The following is a 19,114-nucleotide window of genomic DNA, read 5'->3' as shown; positions in this document are numbered from 1 at the left end:
TTCGTCTTTCTATATAGGCCTTCTCCTATTCATATTCCATTCTCCTATATTCAAATCAATGCATGGTTGCTAGGGTAATTTGGACCATAGGAACCAGATTGCTGAAATTGCAAACTAGAGAGCTGCTGAATAAAAAGCAAAATAACACAAAAAACACAAATAATAAAAAAATGAAAAACAATTGCAAATTGTCTCAACAAGTAATAAAAAAAACCTCAGAATATCACTGCATTATACTAAAATGTATTTTAAAGGTGAACAATCCCTTTAAATATATACAGAGCAAACAATTGGCATAGTTTTCATTTTGTTTTTATATTTTCTGTGGATCCTAGTTTACTGCTGTTTAGATTTTAATTAAGATGCAAAAGTAGGAGTTGTGTGGCAGTAGGAGTAGGTAGGGTGTTGCTTACTGCTATCAAAGTATATTCACATCTCCAGCTTTGGAGGATACAGGGATTAAAGGGATACTGTCATGGGAAAAAAACCTTTTTTCAAAATGAATCAGTTAATAGTGCTGCTCCAGCAGAATTCTGCACTGAAACCCATTTCTCAAAAGAGCAAACAGATTTTTTTATATTCAATTTTGAAATCTGACATGGGGCTAGACATATTGTCAATTTCCCAGCTGCCCCATGTCATGTGACTTCTGCCTGCACTTCAGGAGAGAAATGCTTTCTGGCAGGCTGCTGTTTTTCCTTCTCAATGTAACTGAATGTGTCTCAGTGGGACATGGGTTTTTACTATTGAGTGTTGTTCTTAGATCTACCAGGCAGCTGTTATCTTGTGTTAGGGAGCTGCTATCTGGTTACCTTCCCATTGTTCTGTTATTAGGCTGCTGCAGGAGGGGGTGATATCACTCCAACTTGCAGTACAGCAGTAAAGAGTGATTGAAGTTTATCAGAGTACAAGTCACATGACTTGGGGCAGCTGGGAAATTGACAAAATGTCTAGCTCCATGTCAGATTTCAAAATTGAATATAAAAAAATCTGTTTGCTCTTTTGAGAAATGGATTTCAGTGTAGAATTCTGCTGGAGCAGCACTATTAACTGATTCATTTTGAAAAAAAATATATTTTCCCATGACAGTATCCCTTTAAGTACTGGCATTGCTGTGAGATAGAGAGGAGGAGTGAGGATAGAGGGGGAGAGAAGGACCTGGGAAAAAAGAAACTAAGAATTATTGTAAGCAGTGAGCTAAAGAGGGAAGGTTGCAGTACAGTTAAGCACATGGCACAAGACAGCCAGGAACACAGAAGTACAAGGGAACTGGAAGAACAGATTCATTTACAAGAGACAAAGAAGAAAGTAACACAGAGAGAAAATGTGACAAGAGGAGCAGAGGGATCTGCCAAGATGTGTAAATCCCAGGGACAGTGTTGTGTTTTGACTTTCACTATCTTGTTGGTCCTGGCTGCACTGATCTCAGTCACTGTGGTAATACTCAGGCAGCAGAAGGTGGACTGCAGAGAAGGATTTGTGCATGGAGCTGTGGCTGCAGACTCCTTGGTGTGCTCTGAAATTGGCAGGTGAGTGTTAGCTAGAGTATAAATGAATGTATTTTTAAAGGTTTGTGGGAAAAAATGAAGAGATTAAATAAACTGTTATCTAACACTATGGTCCACCATTTAAAATCATGCATATTTATAAAGCAGCATATTTTACTCAAGTGTTTACCCAAGAGTAAAATTATTATGGAAAAGGTGATGCTAGCTGCAAAAAAACACTTTCACTGCAGAAATAATTTGACACTTGAACTTGTCCCATTGTTACCCAAGGTATGAGGTGGAGTAAAATAATGGCATTATTCCAGTTTTGCATAAAAAATACAATTATTTGTAAGCATGCTTATTATCCCTTTGCAATTAATTGTGGAATAAATCCCTGCAATCACAAAGGATTGCGTTAATTCACATATGAGGAATATGGAGTTTTATAAACATGCCAAATGTTACACAGGAACTTTAAAATGATCAAGAATGGTTACATATTGTGCCAGTGTTTTTAATGGGTACATATTTAGTAGGGACATTTACAAATGTAATATTGATTCTATAAAAACTGAAGAGCTGGCCAGAATTATAAAGTGGTTATTAGTGCTGGCAGATATTTTGCATTTTTAACTAGCAATCATCTCTTATAAAGTATGATTGAGGGTTTTCCCTAAATTTCCAAAGTAGCATTGTAGAAAATATAATAATCAGCAGGCTTTATACTTTTGCTTTCAGTGTACAAATTACTGTTTGTTGTCTTAGATTAATGAGCAATTGCAAAACCCGGATCCCAAGTTTTAGAACAGCATTAAAGACTACTTTTAATTAACATCATAGATGAAAGCAGCCACAAGCTCTAACTGGGTCCAAGTGGGTCCCCCATGCTTAGGTACAGCACAAAACATTTTCAATGACATTATCCCAAAAATTAAATATAACCCCTACCCACCTCATTGCTCCTTTCTGCTGATACATGCATCAGTTTATTGGAATTTCATTGGAAATCTGTGTTGTGTTTGCTTTGTGCAAAGCTGACTAATTGTGCATTTGTCTCCTATGTGTACATTAGAAGATAATGAAACAGCTTTTTTCAGCCACTCAAATGAACAGTAATACCAGAAAATGAAATAGTTTCAAAGTAATTAAAATATATTGTTGCCCTGCACTGGTAAAACTGGTTTGTTTGCTTAGGAAGCACTACTATTATTTATATAAACAAGCTGCATGTGTAGCCATCAGTGCAACTATCAAGTCTGGAAAAGGATCAGGTTACATAGCAGATAAAATAAACCTTTTCATTTTTTGGTGTTACTGGTCCTTTAATTTTAGCTACATCGTGGTTTGCAATATATGAATGGAACTAAAGCTAATATTTTAAATGTCTTGCATTGTGTCTAACTTCAAACACAGACATAAGGAAACAACTCCCTGACCTGAGTTGTTTCCTTGCATTGTTCACTAACTGCACCATTGATTTTCCAGTAAGTGTAAAAGATGAAATAATGGGAAAACACATAATATAGCTCTATATAAAGGATAAAACGATGACAGCTTAAAGTAAAGATCCCCATACACAGGCAGATATAAACTGCTGACAAATTAAGTGAGCAGCTTATTGCACAGTGTATGGAGCCCTCCGACGGACTTTGATCTGACAGGATTTTTAACCCTGCCCAATCAACATCTGGCCTACTTTCATCCAGATATTGATCGGACAGGGTTAAAGATTCTGTTGTATCAGTTCCTTGACCATTAATATGCTCATTGTTGTGATCCAATTGTTGGGCCCTGGGGCCTACGATCGGATCAGCCTGATAACGCCCACCCCCCGGTCATTTCAGAGAGTGATCCACTTGCCAAACGAGCGGATCTCTGTTTTTATGCCCAGTTTAAGGAAAAATTTTGCATACAACTCATTATTCTGAAAGTCTTCAACACCAAGGCTGATGGCAGACAGGTCGTTTTCTCAACTGGTGTATATAGGGCAGCAGAGAAAATCCGATCCACTGGTTTCTGCCTCCTGCACTGACAGCCATGAGATCTGCCCATCAGTACACACACAAAGTTGATTTGTGCATGAAAATACTTTAGTATTTCCACACCAATCTGCTTTGTGCGTGTGTGTGCTGATGCGTAGATCCCATCTGTGCACACACATTCAGGAAGCAGAGGGCAGTGAATCAGCATTTCTCTGTTGTTGTAGACTTAAGGTGGCCATACAGGGGTTGATAAAAGTTGCTGACATGGGCCAGCCCACAGCCCTGCCTGATGAATATCAATCGCTATTTGGAAGAAAATCTGGCAGAAAGAGATTGAGCAGGTATGATTTTTGCCTTTCATATGGCCTGCATAATTCCAATTATCATCTGATTCTTAGACCAAGGGCCAAACAATCAAATAAGTGTGATATTTCCCACTTTCTGGTGGGCATATCTGCGAAAGATCCTGCTGTTTGGTGGCCATTTTACTAGGTAGCCTCAAGCAGAGTTAGCATGTATGTGTTAGGCTTCCACCTTTAATATATCCCCATCAACTGGGAGACTGGAACAGAGGAAAAAAGTAAAGTTATGTATTCTAAAGAAAAATAATGTGACAGTTTAATAAAAGAAATATAAAAATAATATAGTGAATGCAATAGGAGAGCAAAGGCATGCAATGACCTGGCAATACACTGCAAGGCATAGTGCACATATGCCGAATGTACAGTTAATTACAATTATAAATGATTGCCAAGGTTCCATGGCAGATTTTATTACAGAGAGATGCTTCAGGCAGGTTCCTTGTGTGGAAACAACTGATCACCATATTTTAGATAACCCTGTCTAAAGCTGGCCATAGATGTTGAGGTTTTTAAAAGATCTGATCCTCATCGTGAGACCACGATTTTCTCGGAACGATCGTACGAATTTCCATCAACTAAAAAGACCAATTTGCCAGGAAAACAAAGGGGAGCTGACTGCTTGGCGCTGCAAACATAGATAGATTGCACTGGGACCGACAAAGATTTTTTGACCTGGCCGATCAATTTCCTGACAGATGTCAGCCGAAAAATCGTAGGATGTACGATCGTTCGAATCCCACTAACCTCACGATAATTTTGAAGGATTAGTCGGACTTCCCTAAAATCGGTCGTTTGGCAAGAATAATCTTTGCGTCTATGGGGAGCTTAAGCCATTGAGTATTGATCAAAATGCTGGGAGACACTGAAAGGCTCCACTTTATGCTTAAAGAATCACGCATAGAAGTAATTTTGATGGCAGAAATGATGTAGTCCAGACTAAGAACATTTTCAGCACAATTGTGGCCAATATGCATTGAAGTGCAAGCACAATTGTGCTCATTTTGCTACGTTGAACCAAATTGCACCAGGTGCATCTTCCATTTGGCCTATAATTAAGCTCAAATTATTGGGAAAACCCTGCTTTGTGGGTAAAAAAGATGGAGACTTGTGCCCAAGACTACACACTGCACTTGTGCATGTAAGTAAGCCTTAAAATGTAGTAATCCAAAAAAATTTGCTCTTATTAACAAGCCAGCCAATCAACGACAATTAGTACATGCTGCATAACAGTTCACAAAGTACATTAAAAAATACATAGCTTCTGAAAGTTACAAAAACATGTAAGTTTCTGACTTCCCCAACATTTCAGGTAAAATTATTTGTCAAGAAAAGTCCTTGCAGAATCTTGATGTTTCTCTTTGAAAAATGGCTATGTTCCAACATGTTGGGGAATTCTCCCCATCTCTGAAGACCCTGGTGTATACTTTCAGAAGCTATGTGGTTTTCATTGTACTTTGTCTACTGTTATGCACCATTTACTTTGTTGTAACAGATTGTTGAAGTATACGTCACAGTATCTGGGTTTTTGTATTATATGTGCCCACATAGAGTACATGGTCTAAACCCTGGATCCAGTAAAGCAAAGGTAAAGACATTAAGATCACAAATGCATACAGATTTATTAGCTAACAGCTAAGAATAAACAGATTTATGCAATATGCCACACTGAAACGTAACCGCACCTGATTGGCCCACCATCATAAGGGTCATTTACCAAAACCAGGGAGAAAGTACAAGAACATTAGGGGCACAAGCACATACCCCTTAGTACTCATTAAGGCAGCCCTTTCCCCCAGTGTGTAACAGTACCTGGTGGTCTAGTGGTTCGGTGGGGACACCCATATGATTACAAATGTTCTTTGTGTGCAAATCTATGTTTTGTTCCGCATGTGATGCAACAATGTTGCAGCGTCATGACATCATTGCATGTGGTGCAAAATTCAAATATTTAAATTTTAAATCTGGCGGCTGTGAGGATATGTTGTGACAATCTATGAGCCGAGTTGGGCAAACAAACTGGCTTCTTTCCCAGGAGCATGGTGGTTGGGTCTTTAGAGAAGTCTGTGTTGGGGATTTTAGGTAGTAATTGTTTGACACGATCCCATTACAATATTGAGACAGCTTTGCAAGTCCACTATATGTGAAGCATTGAACCGGTCTCTTGGCAACCTCTGAAGCAGTGTGGATCGCAAGATGGGAAGATCTTATGCAGTCATGATGGCACAAGGTAAGTTCTGTGTAGAAGCTTAATTGAGGTCTCCCTATTCGATACACAAGTACTTCCCAGGTTTGCTGTGAGGCTGCATTGTGACCATTGTTGTGTTGAGATTGTAGTTTGGAGGTCTCTTTCCCATTGCAGCATATATTTACAGTATGTTTGAAATTTTCGGTATGTAATTTGTTTAACAGTTTATACGTTAGGCTGAGGATGCCTGGTACCAGTGGTGCTTGTCTGCAGATGGATTCAAAGCATGATTTCGTGAAGCAGTTGTCATTGTATTTTTTGGCTTGCTGATGGGCGTAGTGGGTAAATTGTGAAGCTCTATATAACTCTTGCAGGGATGGTTAGAATTTTTGAATTAGTTGTTGCAAGGTGAGTGGTTTGCCTCGTTGAACCAGAGTTTCCAGTGTGGTCACTCCTTTCCCTAGCCACCATGTATATGCCTTTTAGATGTTCCTGGTGCAAAGTCTGGGTTGTTTATTATTTGGCTTAAGAGAGAGGGGAGTGAAGTCAGCTGGGAAGTTTTGCAATGTTTTATCCACAGGTGTAGCATGTCTATTGTAATTGGGGATGCATCTGTAAAGCTTTGTAAGGGATTTTTGTTGAGCCACAGGACATGATTGGTGAAGTGTGGGTAGAGCAAGTCATTTTCAATCTGGACCCATAAAGGGGCAGCTTCTCCTGCATGTGATGGAGCCCATCAGCATTTAGGACAGGGATGGGAAGAGTCCTGAATAGGTAGAGGATCTTTGGTAATAGTACCATTTTTACACAATCTGCCGATCCAAGAGATTTGGTGTTTGTCCCAAGAGGAAAGTTTCTGCATTAGAAGGTGTATTAAAAAGGGGTAGTTAGTCTTGTATAAGGTAGAAAGAGAGGTCGTTATTTTTACTCCCAGGTATTGTAGATATTCATTCCTGGTGGAGAATCCAAAATTCAGCTCAATCAGTTTAATCATTGGCTTGGGGAGGTTACAGGGGAGCATTTCCGATCTCTCTGGGTTGATTTTCAGGCCTGATAATTTTGCAAAGTGTGATAATACATTTAGTAGGTTGGGTAGAGATGTGAGGGGATTAGTCACATGCATGAGTAAATGATCAGCAAAAAGTGAAAGCTTGTATTCTTTACCCTTAACAGTAAGGCCTCTAATATCGATATTGAGTGCTCTTGCTAGAGGTTCCATTGCTAATGCGAATAGGGCAGGGGAAAGAGGGCATCCTTGTCTTGTACCTCTCTGTATCTTGATAATGTCTGCCTTCCTAGTAGAGGGGAGGTTGAGGTGAGCTTGTGGATCCTGGTAATATGGCTTCAGCGTATAGATTAGAGTAAATCCTAGACCAACTTTTTCTATGAGGGAGAATAAATAGGGCCAGCTAAGTGTGTCAAAGGTTTTTTCAATGTCCAATGCCAGGAAGCAGGTTGGGATTTTATTTTTGTTGGCATATGCTATAAGGTTTAGGGTCTTCCTAATATTATCTGGAGCTTGGCGGGTAGGAATAAAACCTATTTGGTCCTTATGAATGGTAGATGGTAAAACCCTATTTAGTCTGTTCGCTAAAATGGGGGCTAGTAACTTAATGTCCAAATTGAGTAGTGATATTGGTCTATAATTAGGGTTTAAGGCATCTTTATTAGGTTTCGGAATGATTGAAATGCAAGCGTCGTTCATTTCGGGAGGTAGGGGTTTGCCGCTGGTAATGTGTTGAAATAGTTTCTCAAGTTGTGGGATAAGTTGGTTCGATAGTTTCTTGTAGTACAATGAAGAGAACCCATCAGGGCTTGGGGCTTTACCTGTCTTTAAATGTTTAATCGTGTATTCTATATCTTCATAAGTAATATCTTGGGTCATGATCTGTTTCATGTCTTCTGAAAGATGCTCGGGGGCATATTGTTTCAAAAAATCCTCCATCTCTCCTGGTTTCCCAGGGGAGTTGGAGGTGTATAATTTTTCAAAAAAGGATATAAACGTTTCCGTTATTTTATCAGGATTTGAGGAGATTGTACCATTAGCTAGTCTGATTTTTTGGACCTGACCTTGATGCAGTTCTGACTTAAGTAAATTGGCTAGCATTTTATCGGTTTTATTTGCGTACCTATAAAATTTGTGTCTAGTCTTACGGATAGCTTTTTCGGCTTGTTCTCTTTGGCATGCGTGGAGTTTTTGCCTGGTCTCATCTATCAGCTTCATATTATGTTTCAGGGGCTAATTCGGATTCTAGACATTTTTGAACCTGTATCCTCTTTCTTTTTTTGGGAAGCATATTTTATTAAACAACCCCTAATGTAAGATTTACAGTATGTGCTACCCAGACCCAATCTATCGATTTATCAGACTTTAAATTATCTTGGAAATTTTTTTTTATCTCTTGTGAGATAAAGTTTATGCATTCAGGGTCTGCTAATAAACTTTAGTTTAATTTCCAGTTGGGACGCCTGAACAAGGGAACCTGTAGGTCAATTGTTGTCAGTACTATATCATGGTTGGACCATGCACAGGGCTGCCATCAGAAATCACGGGGCCCCGCACAACAAAATTTTCTGGGGCCCCCCCTCGCCACCCCTCCCTCAGTATGAAGGCCACACAGGCATTAAAAGATGAAGTGCCCCCCTACAAGTTAAAAAAATAACTTTGGTGCCCAGACCCCTCCTACAAGTTTTGGTGGTCAGGTGGTGGTTAAAGAAAAAAAAACATTGGTGGCCATGGCCCCACACATTAAAAAAAAAAAACAATTAGCCAGGGCCCCCACACATTTTTTACAAAAAAAACAATAAGCCAGGGCCCCCACACATTTTTTACAAAAAAAAAAAAAACAATTAGCCAGGGCCCCCACACATTTTTTACAAAAAAAAACAATTAGCCAGGGCCCCCACACATCTTAAAAAAAAAATAGCAAAGGGCCCCCACACATTTAAAAAAAAACAATTAGCCAGGGCCCCCACATATTTTTTTTAAAAAAACTATTAGCCAGGGCCCCCACACATCTTTAAAAAAAAAAAAAATAGCAAAGGGCCCCCACACATTTAAAAAAAAAATAGCAAAGGGCCCCCACACATTTAAAAAAAAAACAATTAGCCAGGGCCCCCACATATTTTTTAAAAAAAACTATTAGCCAGGGCCCCCACACATCTTTAAAAAAAAAAAAAATAGCAAAGGGCCCCCACACATTTAAAAAAAAAACAATTAGCCAGGGCCCCCACACATTTTTTTAAAAAAAACTATTAGCCAGGGCCCCCACACATCTTAAAAAAAAAAAATAGCAAAGGGCCCCCACACATTTAAAAAAAAAAACTATTAGCCAGGGCCCCCACACATCTTAAAAAAAAAAAAAAAAACTAGCAAAGGGCCCCCACACATTTAAAAAAACAATTGGTCAGGGCTCCCACAAGTTAAAAGAAAAAAAAAAACTGCACGTACCTTAGCCAGGGAGTTCAGATGCCGGTATCTTCAGTTTCTTGTGCTCTGATTCGCCAGTGAAATGTAAGTCCCGGTAAAGGCGCATGGTGATTGGATAAAGTAGAGGGGAGGTACAAACTTCTCCCAACCAATCAGAATGTGGCTTTACCGGGACTTACATTTCACTGGCGAATCAGAACACAAGAAGAAGTCATCGGAGCTCGGATGCAGGGGACCGGCTGTGCAAGTAAATGCAAGTAAGTGCAGCACGGCCGGGCCCCCCTTAACTCCCCAAAACATCCGGGCCCGGGACAACAGTCCCCCCTGTCCCCCCCTGATGGCGGCCCTGACCATGCACATTGTATGTGCTTAGAGTCAATTAGCGAGAAGGTATCTGAAGCATTAACTAGGATATAATCAATTCTAGAGTAGGATTTGTGTGTGTGGGAGTAGAAGGTATAATCCCGAGTAGAACCATTAGCCTCTCTCCAGGAATCAATAAGCTTGTGTGTATGGAGTAGCTGGTCTACCCGCTTAGTGATTGTCCTATATCGCACAGGGTGGTTAGATGAAGACCGGTCTAGTATATGATTGAAAGATAAATTAAAGTCTCCTGCCCAAAGGAGCCTGGTCCGGCTTAAATCCGGCAAAAGGCTACAGAGTGTGTCAAAGAATTGGAGCGGTTCAGCATTTGGGGCATAACTGGAGATGATTGTATAGTGCTGGTCATAAAGCGTACCTTGAAGTATGATATATTGACCATTAGCATCGATATTTACATTAAGAGTGATGAAAGGGAAATTTTTGTGAATAAATATAGCTACACCTCTATGCTTGCTAGTGGTGGAGGCGAGATAGTGTGTGTGATATTGTTTATAAAAGAATTTTGGGTATGACTTCTGAGTGAAACGTGTTTCTTGGAGGCAGATGATTTCTGGAGAGAGGTTTTTGTACATATTAAATGCTATCCTTCTCTTATTTGGAGAATTGAGGCTCTGCACATTATGCACTACATTTAACAAATTAAAGGAAAGAAAAAGCATTAAAACACAGAAAAAAATAAAGCTCCTCCCCAGGGATTCATCGTTTTACATGTTTCTATTATATGTTCATAATTATATGTTTAACAATTGGTTGGGAATTCCCTTTTTAGTTATTCATATTGGATTTTCCACCCAACCCTTGTGTGTGGCTGTGTGGAGGTGGGGCAAAGCCAAAGAATATTTGTTTGTGGTTCTACTGAATAGCTGGTCCTGGCCAGTGCTGAAAATGTAGTGAGGCTATTGCTTCTGTGAGATCAGGGCTAAATGGAATAAAATGGGCAATCTGCAGAAATGCTTTTAAAAAATACATATGATCAAAGTATGAGGGTGTAAACGGTGCTTGAATTCCTGCAACCAAAAACATTTTTGTGTTGTAAGTTACCTTGTATATTGAGTAAAATCAATTGTATATTTATGCCCCTGAAGAAGCCGGTTTTCCGGTGAAACGCGTTGGGTGGCATAGGTGGACAGTGGGGGACCAGCTCCCATCTGCTCCCTACGTAGTTAGGCAGATTCACTCTGGGAAACTAATGGAAGGGTGGTCTGGGAGGGCTGGCTGTGCTAATGACCAGTTTTTGGAGCAAACTCTGACGTTTGGTTACTAAAAGGCACATTTATTCTTTGGCTAAGAGGGAATGCCATCCTTTTGTGGTATTCTGGAACCAACTACTAATTACCAGAATTAATACTGGGCGTCTTACTATCTGTTTATATATAGATAAGAGCAGGGGAATAATCTACATATACCCCATCATTGACTATATTTGTATAGATAGTGGCTGATTGGATATCAGTGCACTATTTCCCCACTGGTCCATCCTATGTGTTTTTAAGTTGAATGTATTTTTATGGACATGGTCCAGCGTCATTGAGGAGGATCCCCAATGATGTGTTTTTGTAGCGTGATCTTTTAAGTGAGATTAATAAAAGTTGAGTTTTAATTGACCAATCACCTCAGCACCTGAACTAGTTAAATGGAGGATTGCAGGAGGGATACAGAAGTAATTATGTATTCCACCTTGTATTTCCTCAATAGATATATATGATTGTTACAATTGTATATTTGCAACAATGTAAACATACACAAAGTAACTCATCCACTCTCTGGTCCTCTAGAGCAGGGGTCCCCAACCTTTTTTTATCCCTAAGCCACATTCAAATATAATAAGAGTTGAGGAGCAACACAAGTATGACAAAATTCCTAAGGGATATGTATAAATGACTTATGCAGTCAGGACTGTATTTGTGGAGAAAGCAGCAGGTTCCAACATTCTAAAACAGAACGCAAAGAGTTGCAGCAATTCCTAAACAGCAGAAAGCATTGTCCAAAGTGCAAACATTTCTGATTTGTGTTTTCTTTTTGTAAATGACTCCTATGTCTTCTGATCTATCACATGAAAGGTGGGTGGTAGAGAGCTCTCTGTGACATATGTGACAGTGGTTTTTATATTTAGTAGTGGTAAAAGCACATATATTTATTGTTTCTACATACAGGAACATCTTAAAAGAAGGAGGGTCTCCAGTGGATGCTGCTATTGCTGCACTGCTATGTACGTCAGTGATAAACCCACAAAGTATGGGACTTGGTGGAGGTGTGATTTTCACCATATATAATGCTTCTACAGGTAGGTATATATTATAGACACATACTGGCCTATGTATAGAGGTTGCCACTGTAGATCTGTTTGGCCTAGGACCATAAAGGGTTACTGGGTGCAGGTGCCGCCCATATGCCCTCTTCATATCTCTCTAGGTTTTAAAAGGTGAGTACCTGAAAAATACTGACTACACCATAATGAGCAGTAACACAAATCTGGGGAAGGAAGGTCTTTGCTATGCATTTTTTAGCTATGGGATCTGGAATTGCCATTTAAATAACCATGTGGTAGTCTGGCTCTGCTGTTAGTTCAATCACTGCTTAGACTTGTGTTATATAGTAATTCAATTCTATTGCATTATGGTGAAGGTAGTCAGATATTATCTCAGTCAGTAAGGAATTTTTTGTTACTCAGCTGAGGCCAATGGTTTTATCTTTTTTCAAAATAAGTTGGGTTTTCTTTGCTGTCCTCTGTGCATTATTTTTTGCCAAATCTAACTAAACCCTTAGGGGCATATTTATTAAAGGTCAAATTGAAGAAACTTCAAAATTCGAATTCAAAATTCAAGAAAGGTCAGTTTTCTATTGAATAGGTCCATATTTGGCCGAACTCGAATTGTACGAGTTGGAGGAATAGCACATTCGATCAAATTCGATTCAAAGTTTTTCCCAAATTTTTTTTAAAGTCTACCAATTGACTCCAAGTAGGTTCTAGGAGGTCCCCCATAGGCTAAAACAGCAATTCGGCAGGTTTTAGATGGCAAATGGTCGAAGTCGAATTTTTAAAGAGACCGTACACAGTAAAAAAAAAATCTAATTCGAATCAGATTTGGACTATTCCCTAGTCGAAGTACACAAAAAAAGCTTGAAATTAGAATTTTTTTCATTCGAAAATTCACCTCGACCTTTGATAAATCTGCCCCCATGATGATTGTAGGAGGTTGTCCCCCATAAGCTAAAACACCAATTCGGCAGGTTTTAGATGGCGAATAGTCGAATTCGAATTTTTTAAGGGACAGTACATGATAAATTTCTAAAATCAAATTTTTTTAAAAGTCAAATCGAATTTGGACTATTCCCTAGTCGAATTACACTAAAATAAACTCGAAATTAAAATTTAAAAATTAGAATTTTCAATTCGACCCTTGATAAATCTGCCCTTAGTGTTGAGCCAAACCGAATCAGATTCCTTGAAGTCATGTGACTTTAAAGCACTCGGCAAGTGAAGGTGACAGATATTTTATACTTGGGGATTTTGCTCAGATTTGAATAGCAAAGGAAGTAGAACATTCAGTTCAGTATTTGAACCAATCTTTTGTAGTTAATATATGTGTATCAGTTCAAATCCAGTCATTCTAGATTCGGTGTATCATTTCTAATAATTCCCAAATATTTAAGGCATGGGAACAAAAAAGGGTGAATAGATAATATATTATGCTTCATATTAAACCCAGGATTCAGTTTTCCTTAACGGGAAGTTAACCTTTAGTATGTAATAAATGGCTTATTCTTAGCATCTTGGTCTTTGTTATTTATTCCTTATACCTGTAGTTTTTGAATTACAGTATTTGCCTTCAACTTCTGCATCTTTCTAGCTTTCAAAAGGGGATCAACGACTCCAGCAGTCAAAAAAAAGATTGCTCTGTGTGGCTACAATTATATTGTTGTTGTTACTTTCTATTACTCAGACTCACCCCTATTCCTCTTCCATACTCTTATTCAAACTACTGCCTGGTTTCTAGAGAAAATACCAACCCTAGCAACCAGAACACAACAAATATAAACTGAAGACCAAATGCAAATTGTGTATCACTGTCTGCATCATTCTAAAATGTTCAAAAGTAAACTATGCCTTTAATAGATCCTTCTCCTGAATACAGATGTTATTCAGGCACATACTTTAAAAAATGTATCACATGTCTCTTATTTGGAGAGTGCCGTGGATTTTCTTGCTATAATGCCTGCAACATGTTGCCCTTAGGACTGGTGGAGGTTATCAATGCCCGAGAGACAGTGCCCCAGAGTTCTACGCTAGACCTTACACAATGTAATGGAATAAAATCCTTCTTCAAAACAGGTGAGGCTGGAACCCAGCGAAAAGTGCAATAAACTGAAACAAAAACATGGTTATAAAATGAAATGAAATGATTTCCATTCCACGGGGAGTGCATACAGTATAAGGCAAATGTAGTCAGGGGTGATCCTGGCCCCTCCGCCACCTGAGGCAGCAGCAGTTGCTGCTGCCTCCCCTCCACCGTGCGCTTACCTTTTTGCGCCTGAAGGGGTCCAGGGGGGTCCACAAGGGCGGCAGAGAGGGCCAGTATGATAGCGCAGAGAACTGCTCTCTGCACTAGAAGAGCTGAATTTCTGGTTTGAAAACTGAAAATTCAGCTGTTAAAGTACCAGGAGCAGCATTTTTGCTGCCCCTGGTATCTAGTCGGGTGCTGCTACCTGAGGCGACAGCCTCAACTCACCTCATTTGTGAAGCACCCCTGAATGTAGTGCAATAAAGTATAACACCGGTGTGTTTAAAAAGTGCTAAAAGTGCTATAAGTGCCTATTCAATAGTGCCTCATTATGTTCACCGGCCATTAATAACACCAGATCATATAACAGTTTATATTAAAGGGATCCTGTCATCAGAAAACATGTTTTTTTCAAAATGCATCAGTTAATAGTGCTACTCCAGCAGACTTCTGCACTGAAATCCATTTCTCAAAAGAGCAAACAGATTTTTTTATATTCAATTTTGAAATCTGACATGGAGCTAGACATTTTGTTAATTTCCCTTCTGCCCCTGGTCATGTGACTTGTGTCTGCACTTTAGGAGAGAAATGCTTTCTGGCAGGCTGCTGCTTTTCCTTCTCAATGTAACTGAATGTGTCTCAGTGGGACATGGGTTTTTACTATTGAGTGTTGTTCTTAGATCTACCAGGCAGTTGTTATCTTGTGTTAGGGAGCTGCTATCTGGTTACCTTCCCATTGTTCTTTTGTTTGGCTGCTGGGGGGAAAAGGGAGGGGGTGAAATCACTCCAACTTGCAGTACAGCAGTAAAGTGTGATTGAAGTTTATCAGAGCACAAGTCACATGACCTGAGGCAGCTGGGAAATTGACAATATGTCTAGCCCCATGTCAGATTTCAAAATTGAATATAAAAAAATCTGTTTGCTCTTTTGAGAAATGGATTTAAGTGCAGAATTCTGCTGGAGCAGCACTATTAACTGATTCATTTTGAAAAAAACATTTTTTCCAATAACAGTATCCCTTTAAATATTGGTGCCAGTGATTTAACTCTGTGTCATTGAGCCCCAGAGCAAATTTTATTACCCCCCCCCCCCTGAAAATTCCACATGTTGGCCTGAATACACCATATATTTAGAAATTGCTTATTAGTTAGGTCCCAATGGGGCCCTCTACACACCTGGGCCTTCCTAATTCTAATGGGTATATCATGGCTGAACATGACCTTTTCATTCCAGGGCAACGAGCAAAGCTTGTCCATATATAAACAAAAGAGCATATAGTGTAGTATTTCTTATCATAATAAAATTAATTGTCCTCTGCCACAGGAGCTCAACATCAAAGTAATAACAACAAAGCAGCAGATAAATCTGATATGCTTCCTTAATGCATTTTGCACAGAAATATCCATGCTTCATCAAGTGATAATATATATAATGGATAAAAAGTGCAATCTTTATTAGGCAACTGAAATGACAAGTGTCTGCATACAATCATAGTGTCATCTGTGCATATTTATATGGCACAATGTAAGAATGAAGGGACATCACATATTAATAAACACCAGGGTTAAGTATGTTACGGAGTGCAAGCATTATGCTGTATAGGCACGTCTTTTCTTCATATAAGGTGTTGGAAATATATGTCTTCCTAAAGCCAACTGAAACATGATGCCAAAACATATGGCCAGCCACAAGAGGGAGCAAATAATCATGCGACTATCCATAGCAGATCGAGTTTGGACGTTTAGAAGAATATAAAGTATTCATATCTTCTTATCTTGCTGCCTACTAAACATACTGTCTGGGCTTTAGTAAAGTCAACTGATAATATTTGAACACAGTACAAATATTAGTATACAATGTTGTTATGAATTGATAGTGATTAAACAGAAGTGATTTTGTATTCGTAGGTGCTCAGTGGATTGGGGTCCCTGGGGAGCTTCGTGGGTATGAAGCTGCTCACCGGAGACATGGCCGCTTACCATGGAAATCTCTATTTCAACCAACAATTAATCTGGTGGCAGAAGGGGTGAAACTCTCATCGGTCACAAGCAAGTTTCTTAAATACCCACAAATTAAAAATAATATTCTAAAGCACTCAGTTTGGTAAGAAAGGGTAATGCCCGCAAACAATGTTCATGTGCTGGATATGTTCTAGTGTTCTTTGCGCTAATAAAGGGTTCATGGTAGACATAGAACTCCTTATTAGGTGGTTGTCTTAGAAAGCCAAGGTTAAAATTACCTATGGTCATCGTAAAACACTTACCCACTTGCTAAGAGCTTCACTAATGGGGACATTTAATTTGACATTTGGGGGCTTTTTAGTGATTTCAATATTTTACTGTCAAATAAAAATAGTTGTTTTTTTTTTACTTATGGACTACTTCTGCAGGTTTTAGTAAAGCTACAGAACTTTCACAGTGTTGAACAGTGTGAAGGATTGGCCGCAGTCCTAAACATTACATAAGTGTGAGAAATATGCATCAGTGATCTGTGTGACAAAATTCTGTGCGCATTTGAATTAATTCTCAAAATTCTACAATGCGGCCTTTGTGCTCTTTCATTTTCTAAAATGTTGCCTCTTTCATGTCCCCAGAGAGAGTTATAAATACCACCAATCTACAGATGCTGCTCTGTTTTGTATTGTCTGCACCATACAGTGGTGGAACTAACGGGGGAGCAGGGGTGCGAGCGGGCCAGGGCCCGCACCCCCTCAGGGCCCCGGCAGCCCGTGCGTCACTCAAAATGCGGGCCGTAAGGAGGGGGCAGGGCCTGGCTGCACGTCACGCACCAGGGCCCGCCCCCCTCTAATTACGCTACTGGCACCATACAAAGCTGTTTGAGCACCTCTCCCTGGCAGTTTAGTAACACCTCATAACTCCAATGATGCTAATACAATCAACGCCTTACCTCTATGAGGTCCCTCTGACCCCATGCTGGTTTTACTAAAAGGATTATGCTAATTGGAGTAAGATTCCAGGGTATATAACCACAAATATTTTTGTACAGGTCATTATGAATTGAGAAAGCCAGTCGGATGACTAGTGAAACTTCTTCAAGGAAAAAGAAAATACAGGTATGGGATATGTTATCCGGAAACCTGTTATCCAGAAAGCTCCAAATTACGGAAAGGCCGTCTCCCATAGACTCCATGTTATCCAAATAATCCAAATTTTAAAAAATGATTTACTTTTTCTCTGTACTAATAAAACAATACATTGTACGAGAGCCAAACTAATATATAATTAATCCTTATTGGAATTAAACATAAAGAAGGGGGAAACGGCTGGCTCCAATCTGGCTCAATTAAATTACATCTAAAGCACCAAACTATAGTTGTGCTTAACATTAACAGTGACGAAAACTACCAGGTAATAGCTCACCGAGTAGGAAGATTGACCTGGGTGTACAAACCCCAGGTCCGGCACTTTTGTGTAAAACCAATTAGACTTTTGAATTGTATAATAGTCAGCAGAGCTTACACTCACCAAATAAACCGGATGGCCCGGTTGCCGTGCCCCAAACCCGTATCTTAGGCAATGTGAATCAAGGAAAATAATTGTGCATGCACTCCTGCAGCCAAGGCGGTTAGAGGTAAAACTTGAAGCTTTATTCCATCTTGTTAAAAGATAAACGTCCTAACGCATTTCGTATCGAATGATACGTAACCATAGGCCTATGATTACGTATCATTCGATACGAAACGCATTAGGACGTCTATCTTTTAACAAGATGGAATAAAGCTTCAAGTTTTACCTCTAACCGCCTTGGCTGCAGGAGTGCATGCACATTATTTTCCTTTATTGGAATTAAAACCAGCTTATTGGGCTTATTCAATTTTTAAATGATTTTCTAGAAGACGCCCCAGGTCCCGAGCATTCTGTATAACAGGTCCCATACCTGTACAGCAAATCCAGTCAGTGGCGTAACTAGATATTACTGGGCCCCACAGCAAATGCATTTTAGGGCCCCCAACATATCCAGAGGCTGTCCTGTTTTGCCAATATATATATAGAAATCTTTAATTAGGGCCCTCATGGGGCCCCCTATACCGCCTGGGCCCCCTGCAGTTGCAGGGTCTGCTTCCTCTGTACTTACGTCCCTGAGTCCAGTTGATTTGACTTATTACTATAGATATACCCAGTGTCGGACTGGGCCAATGGGACACCGGGGAAAAAACCCGATGGGCCCCCGCCAACCCAGACCTGCACCCCCTAAAAAAAACACTGCACCTCTGTGCACGTGCACACAGTGACGGCATTTGCTCAGGCACGCCCCGCATCAGCGTTAGCAAAGGTGCAAGTCTCACCGGCATTCACGCAGGCGCGCATTGCACTGACAGGCAAGCAGAGGGAACCTGGGAGGGGCCCCCCAGTGACTGCCTGGAGGGCCCTTCATGTGGCAGTCCTGGTGGGCCCCCATTGCTCCAGTCCGACCCTGGATATACCATGATCTGAGTGAATGAATAAGAACCTTCACAAACATATTTGTTTCTAGTGTTTAAAAGCAGTGGTGCTTATTGCTGTAGGATGTGCCTCCAGGTAGGAAATATTCCATCTACATCTCTATTTTATCCTGTTCTCCTTGTAGCACACTGCTTTGCAAGGACCAGGATCTGGTGAAGGAGAATCAGCTTCTCAACTTCACTCAGCTGGCTCACACTCTGCGTGTAGTGTCAGAGAAAGGAGCAGATGCCTTCTATCAGGGACCTATAGCAGAACTAATGCTGGAGGATCTACAGAGTCAAGGTAAAGCATCTATTTCCTGTAAAAGCCACCTTGT

The 19,114-nt window shown here is 39.9% G+C and overlaps 1 protein-coding gene across 1 annotated transcript in view; it reads left to right on the top strand.

Moving 5' to 3' along the window:
• Positions 1-1,160: 1,160 nt before the first annotated feature.
• ggt5.L (gamma-glutamyltransferase 5 L homeolog) overlaps positions 1,161-19,114 on the top strand; it is a 29,082-nt gene continuing 11,128 nt past the window's right edge. Inside the window, exons 1-5 of the mRNA XM_018261828.2 lie at positions 1,161-1,529; positions 11,987-12,117; positions 14,071-14,166; positions 16,243-16,438; positions 18,923-19,080. Of these exons, the coding sequence (XP_018117317.1) occupies positions 1,231-1,529; positions 11,987-12,117; positions 14,071-14,166; positions 16,243-16,438; positions 18,923-19,080 (880 nt within the window). The 5' untranslated portion in view covers positions 1,161-1,230. The remainder of the gene's footprint in view (positions 1,530-11,986; positions 12,118-14,070; positions 14,167-16,242; positions 16,439-18,922; positions 19,081-19,114) is intronic.

This window comes from Xenopus laevis, chromosome 1L (genome assembly GCF_017654675.1).
Source record: "Xenopus laevis strain J_2021 chromosome 1L, Xenopus_laevis_v10.1, whole genome shotgun sequence".
In the NCBI taxonomy this organism is placed as follows: Eukaryota; Metazoa; Chordata; class Amphibia; order Anura; family Pipidae; genus Xenopus; species Xenopus laevis.
Note: the sequence above shows the minus strand (reverse complement) of the source record. Positions and strands in the feature narration are given on the sequence as shown.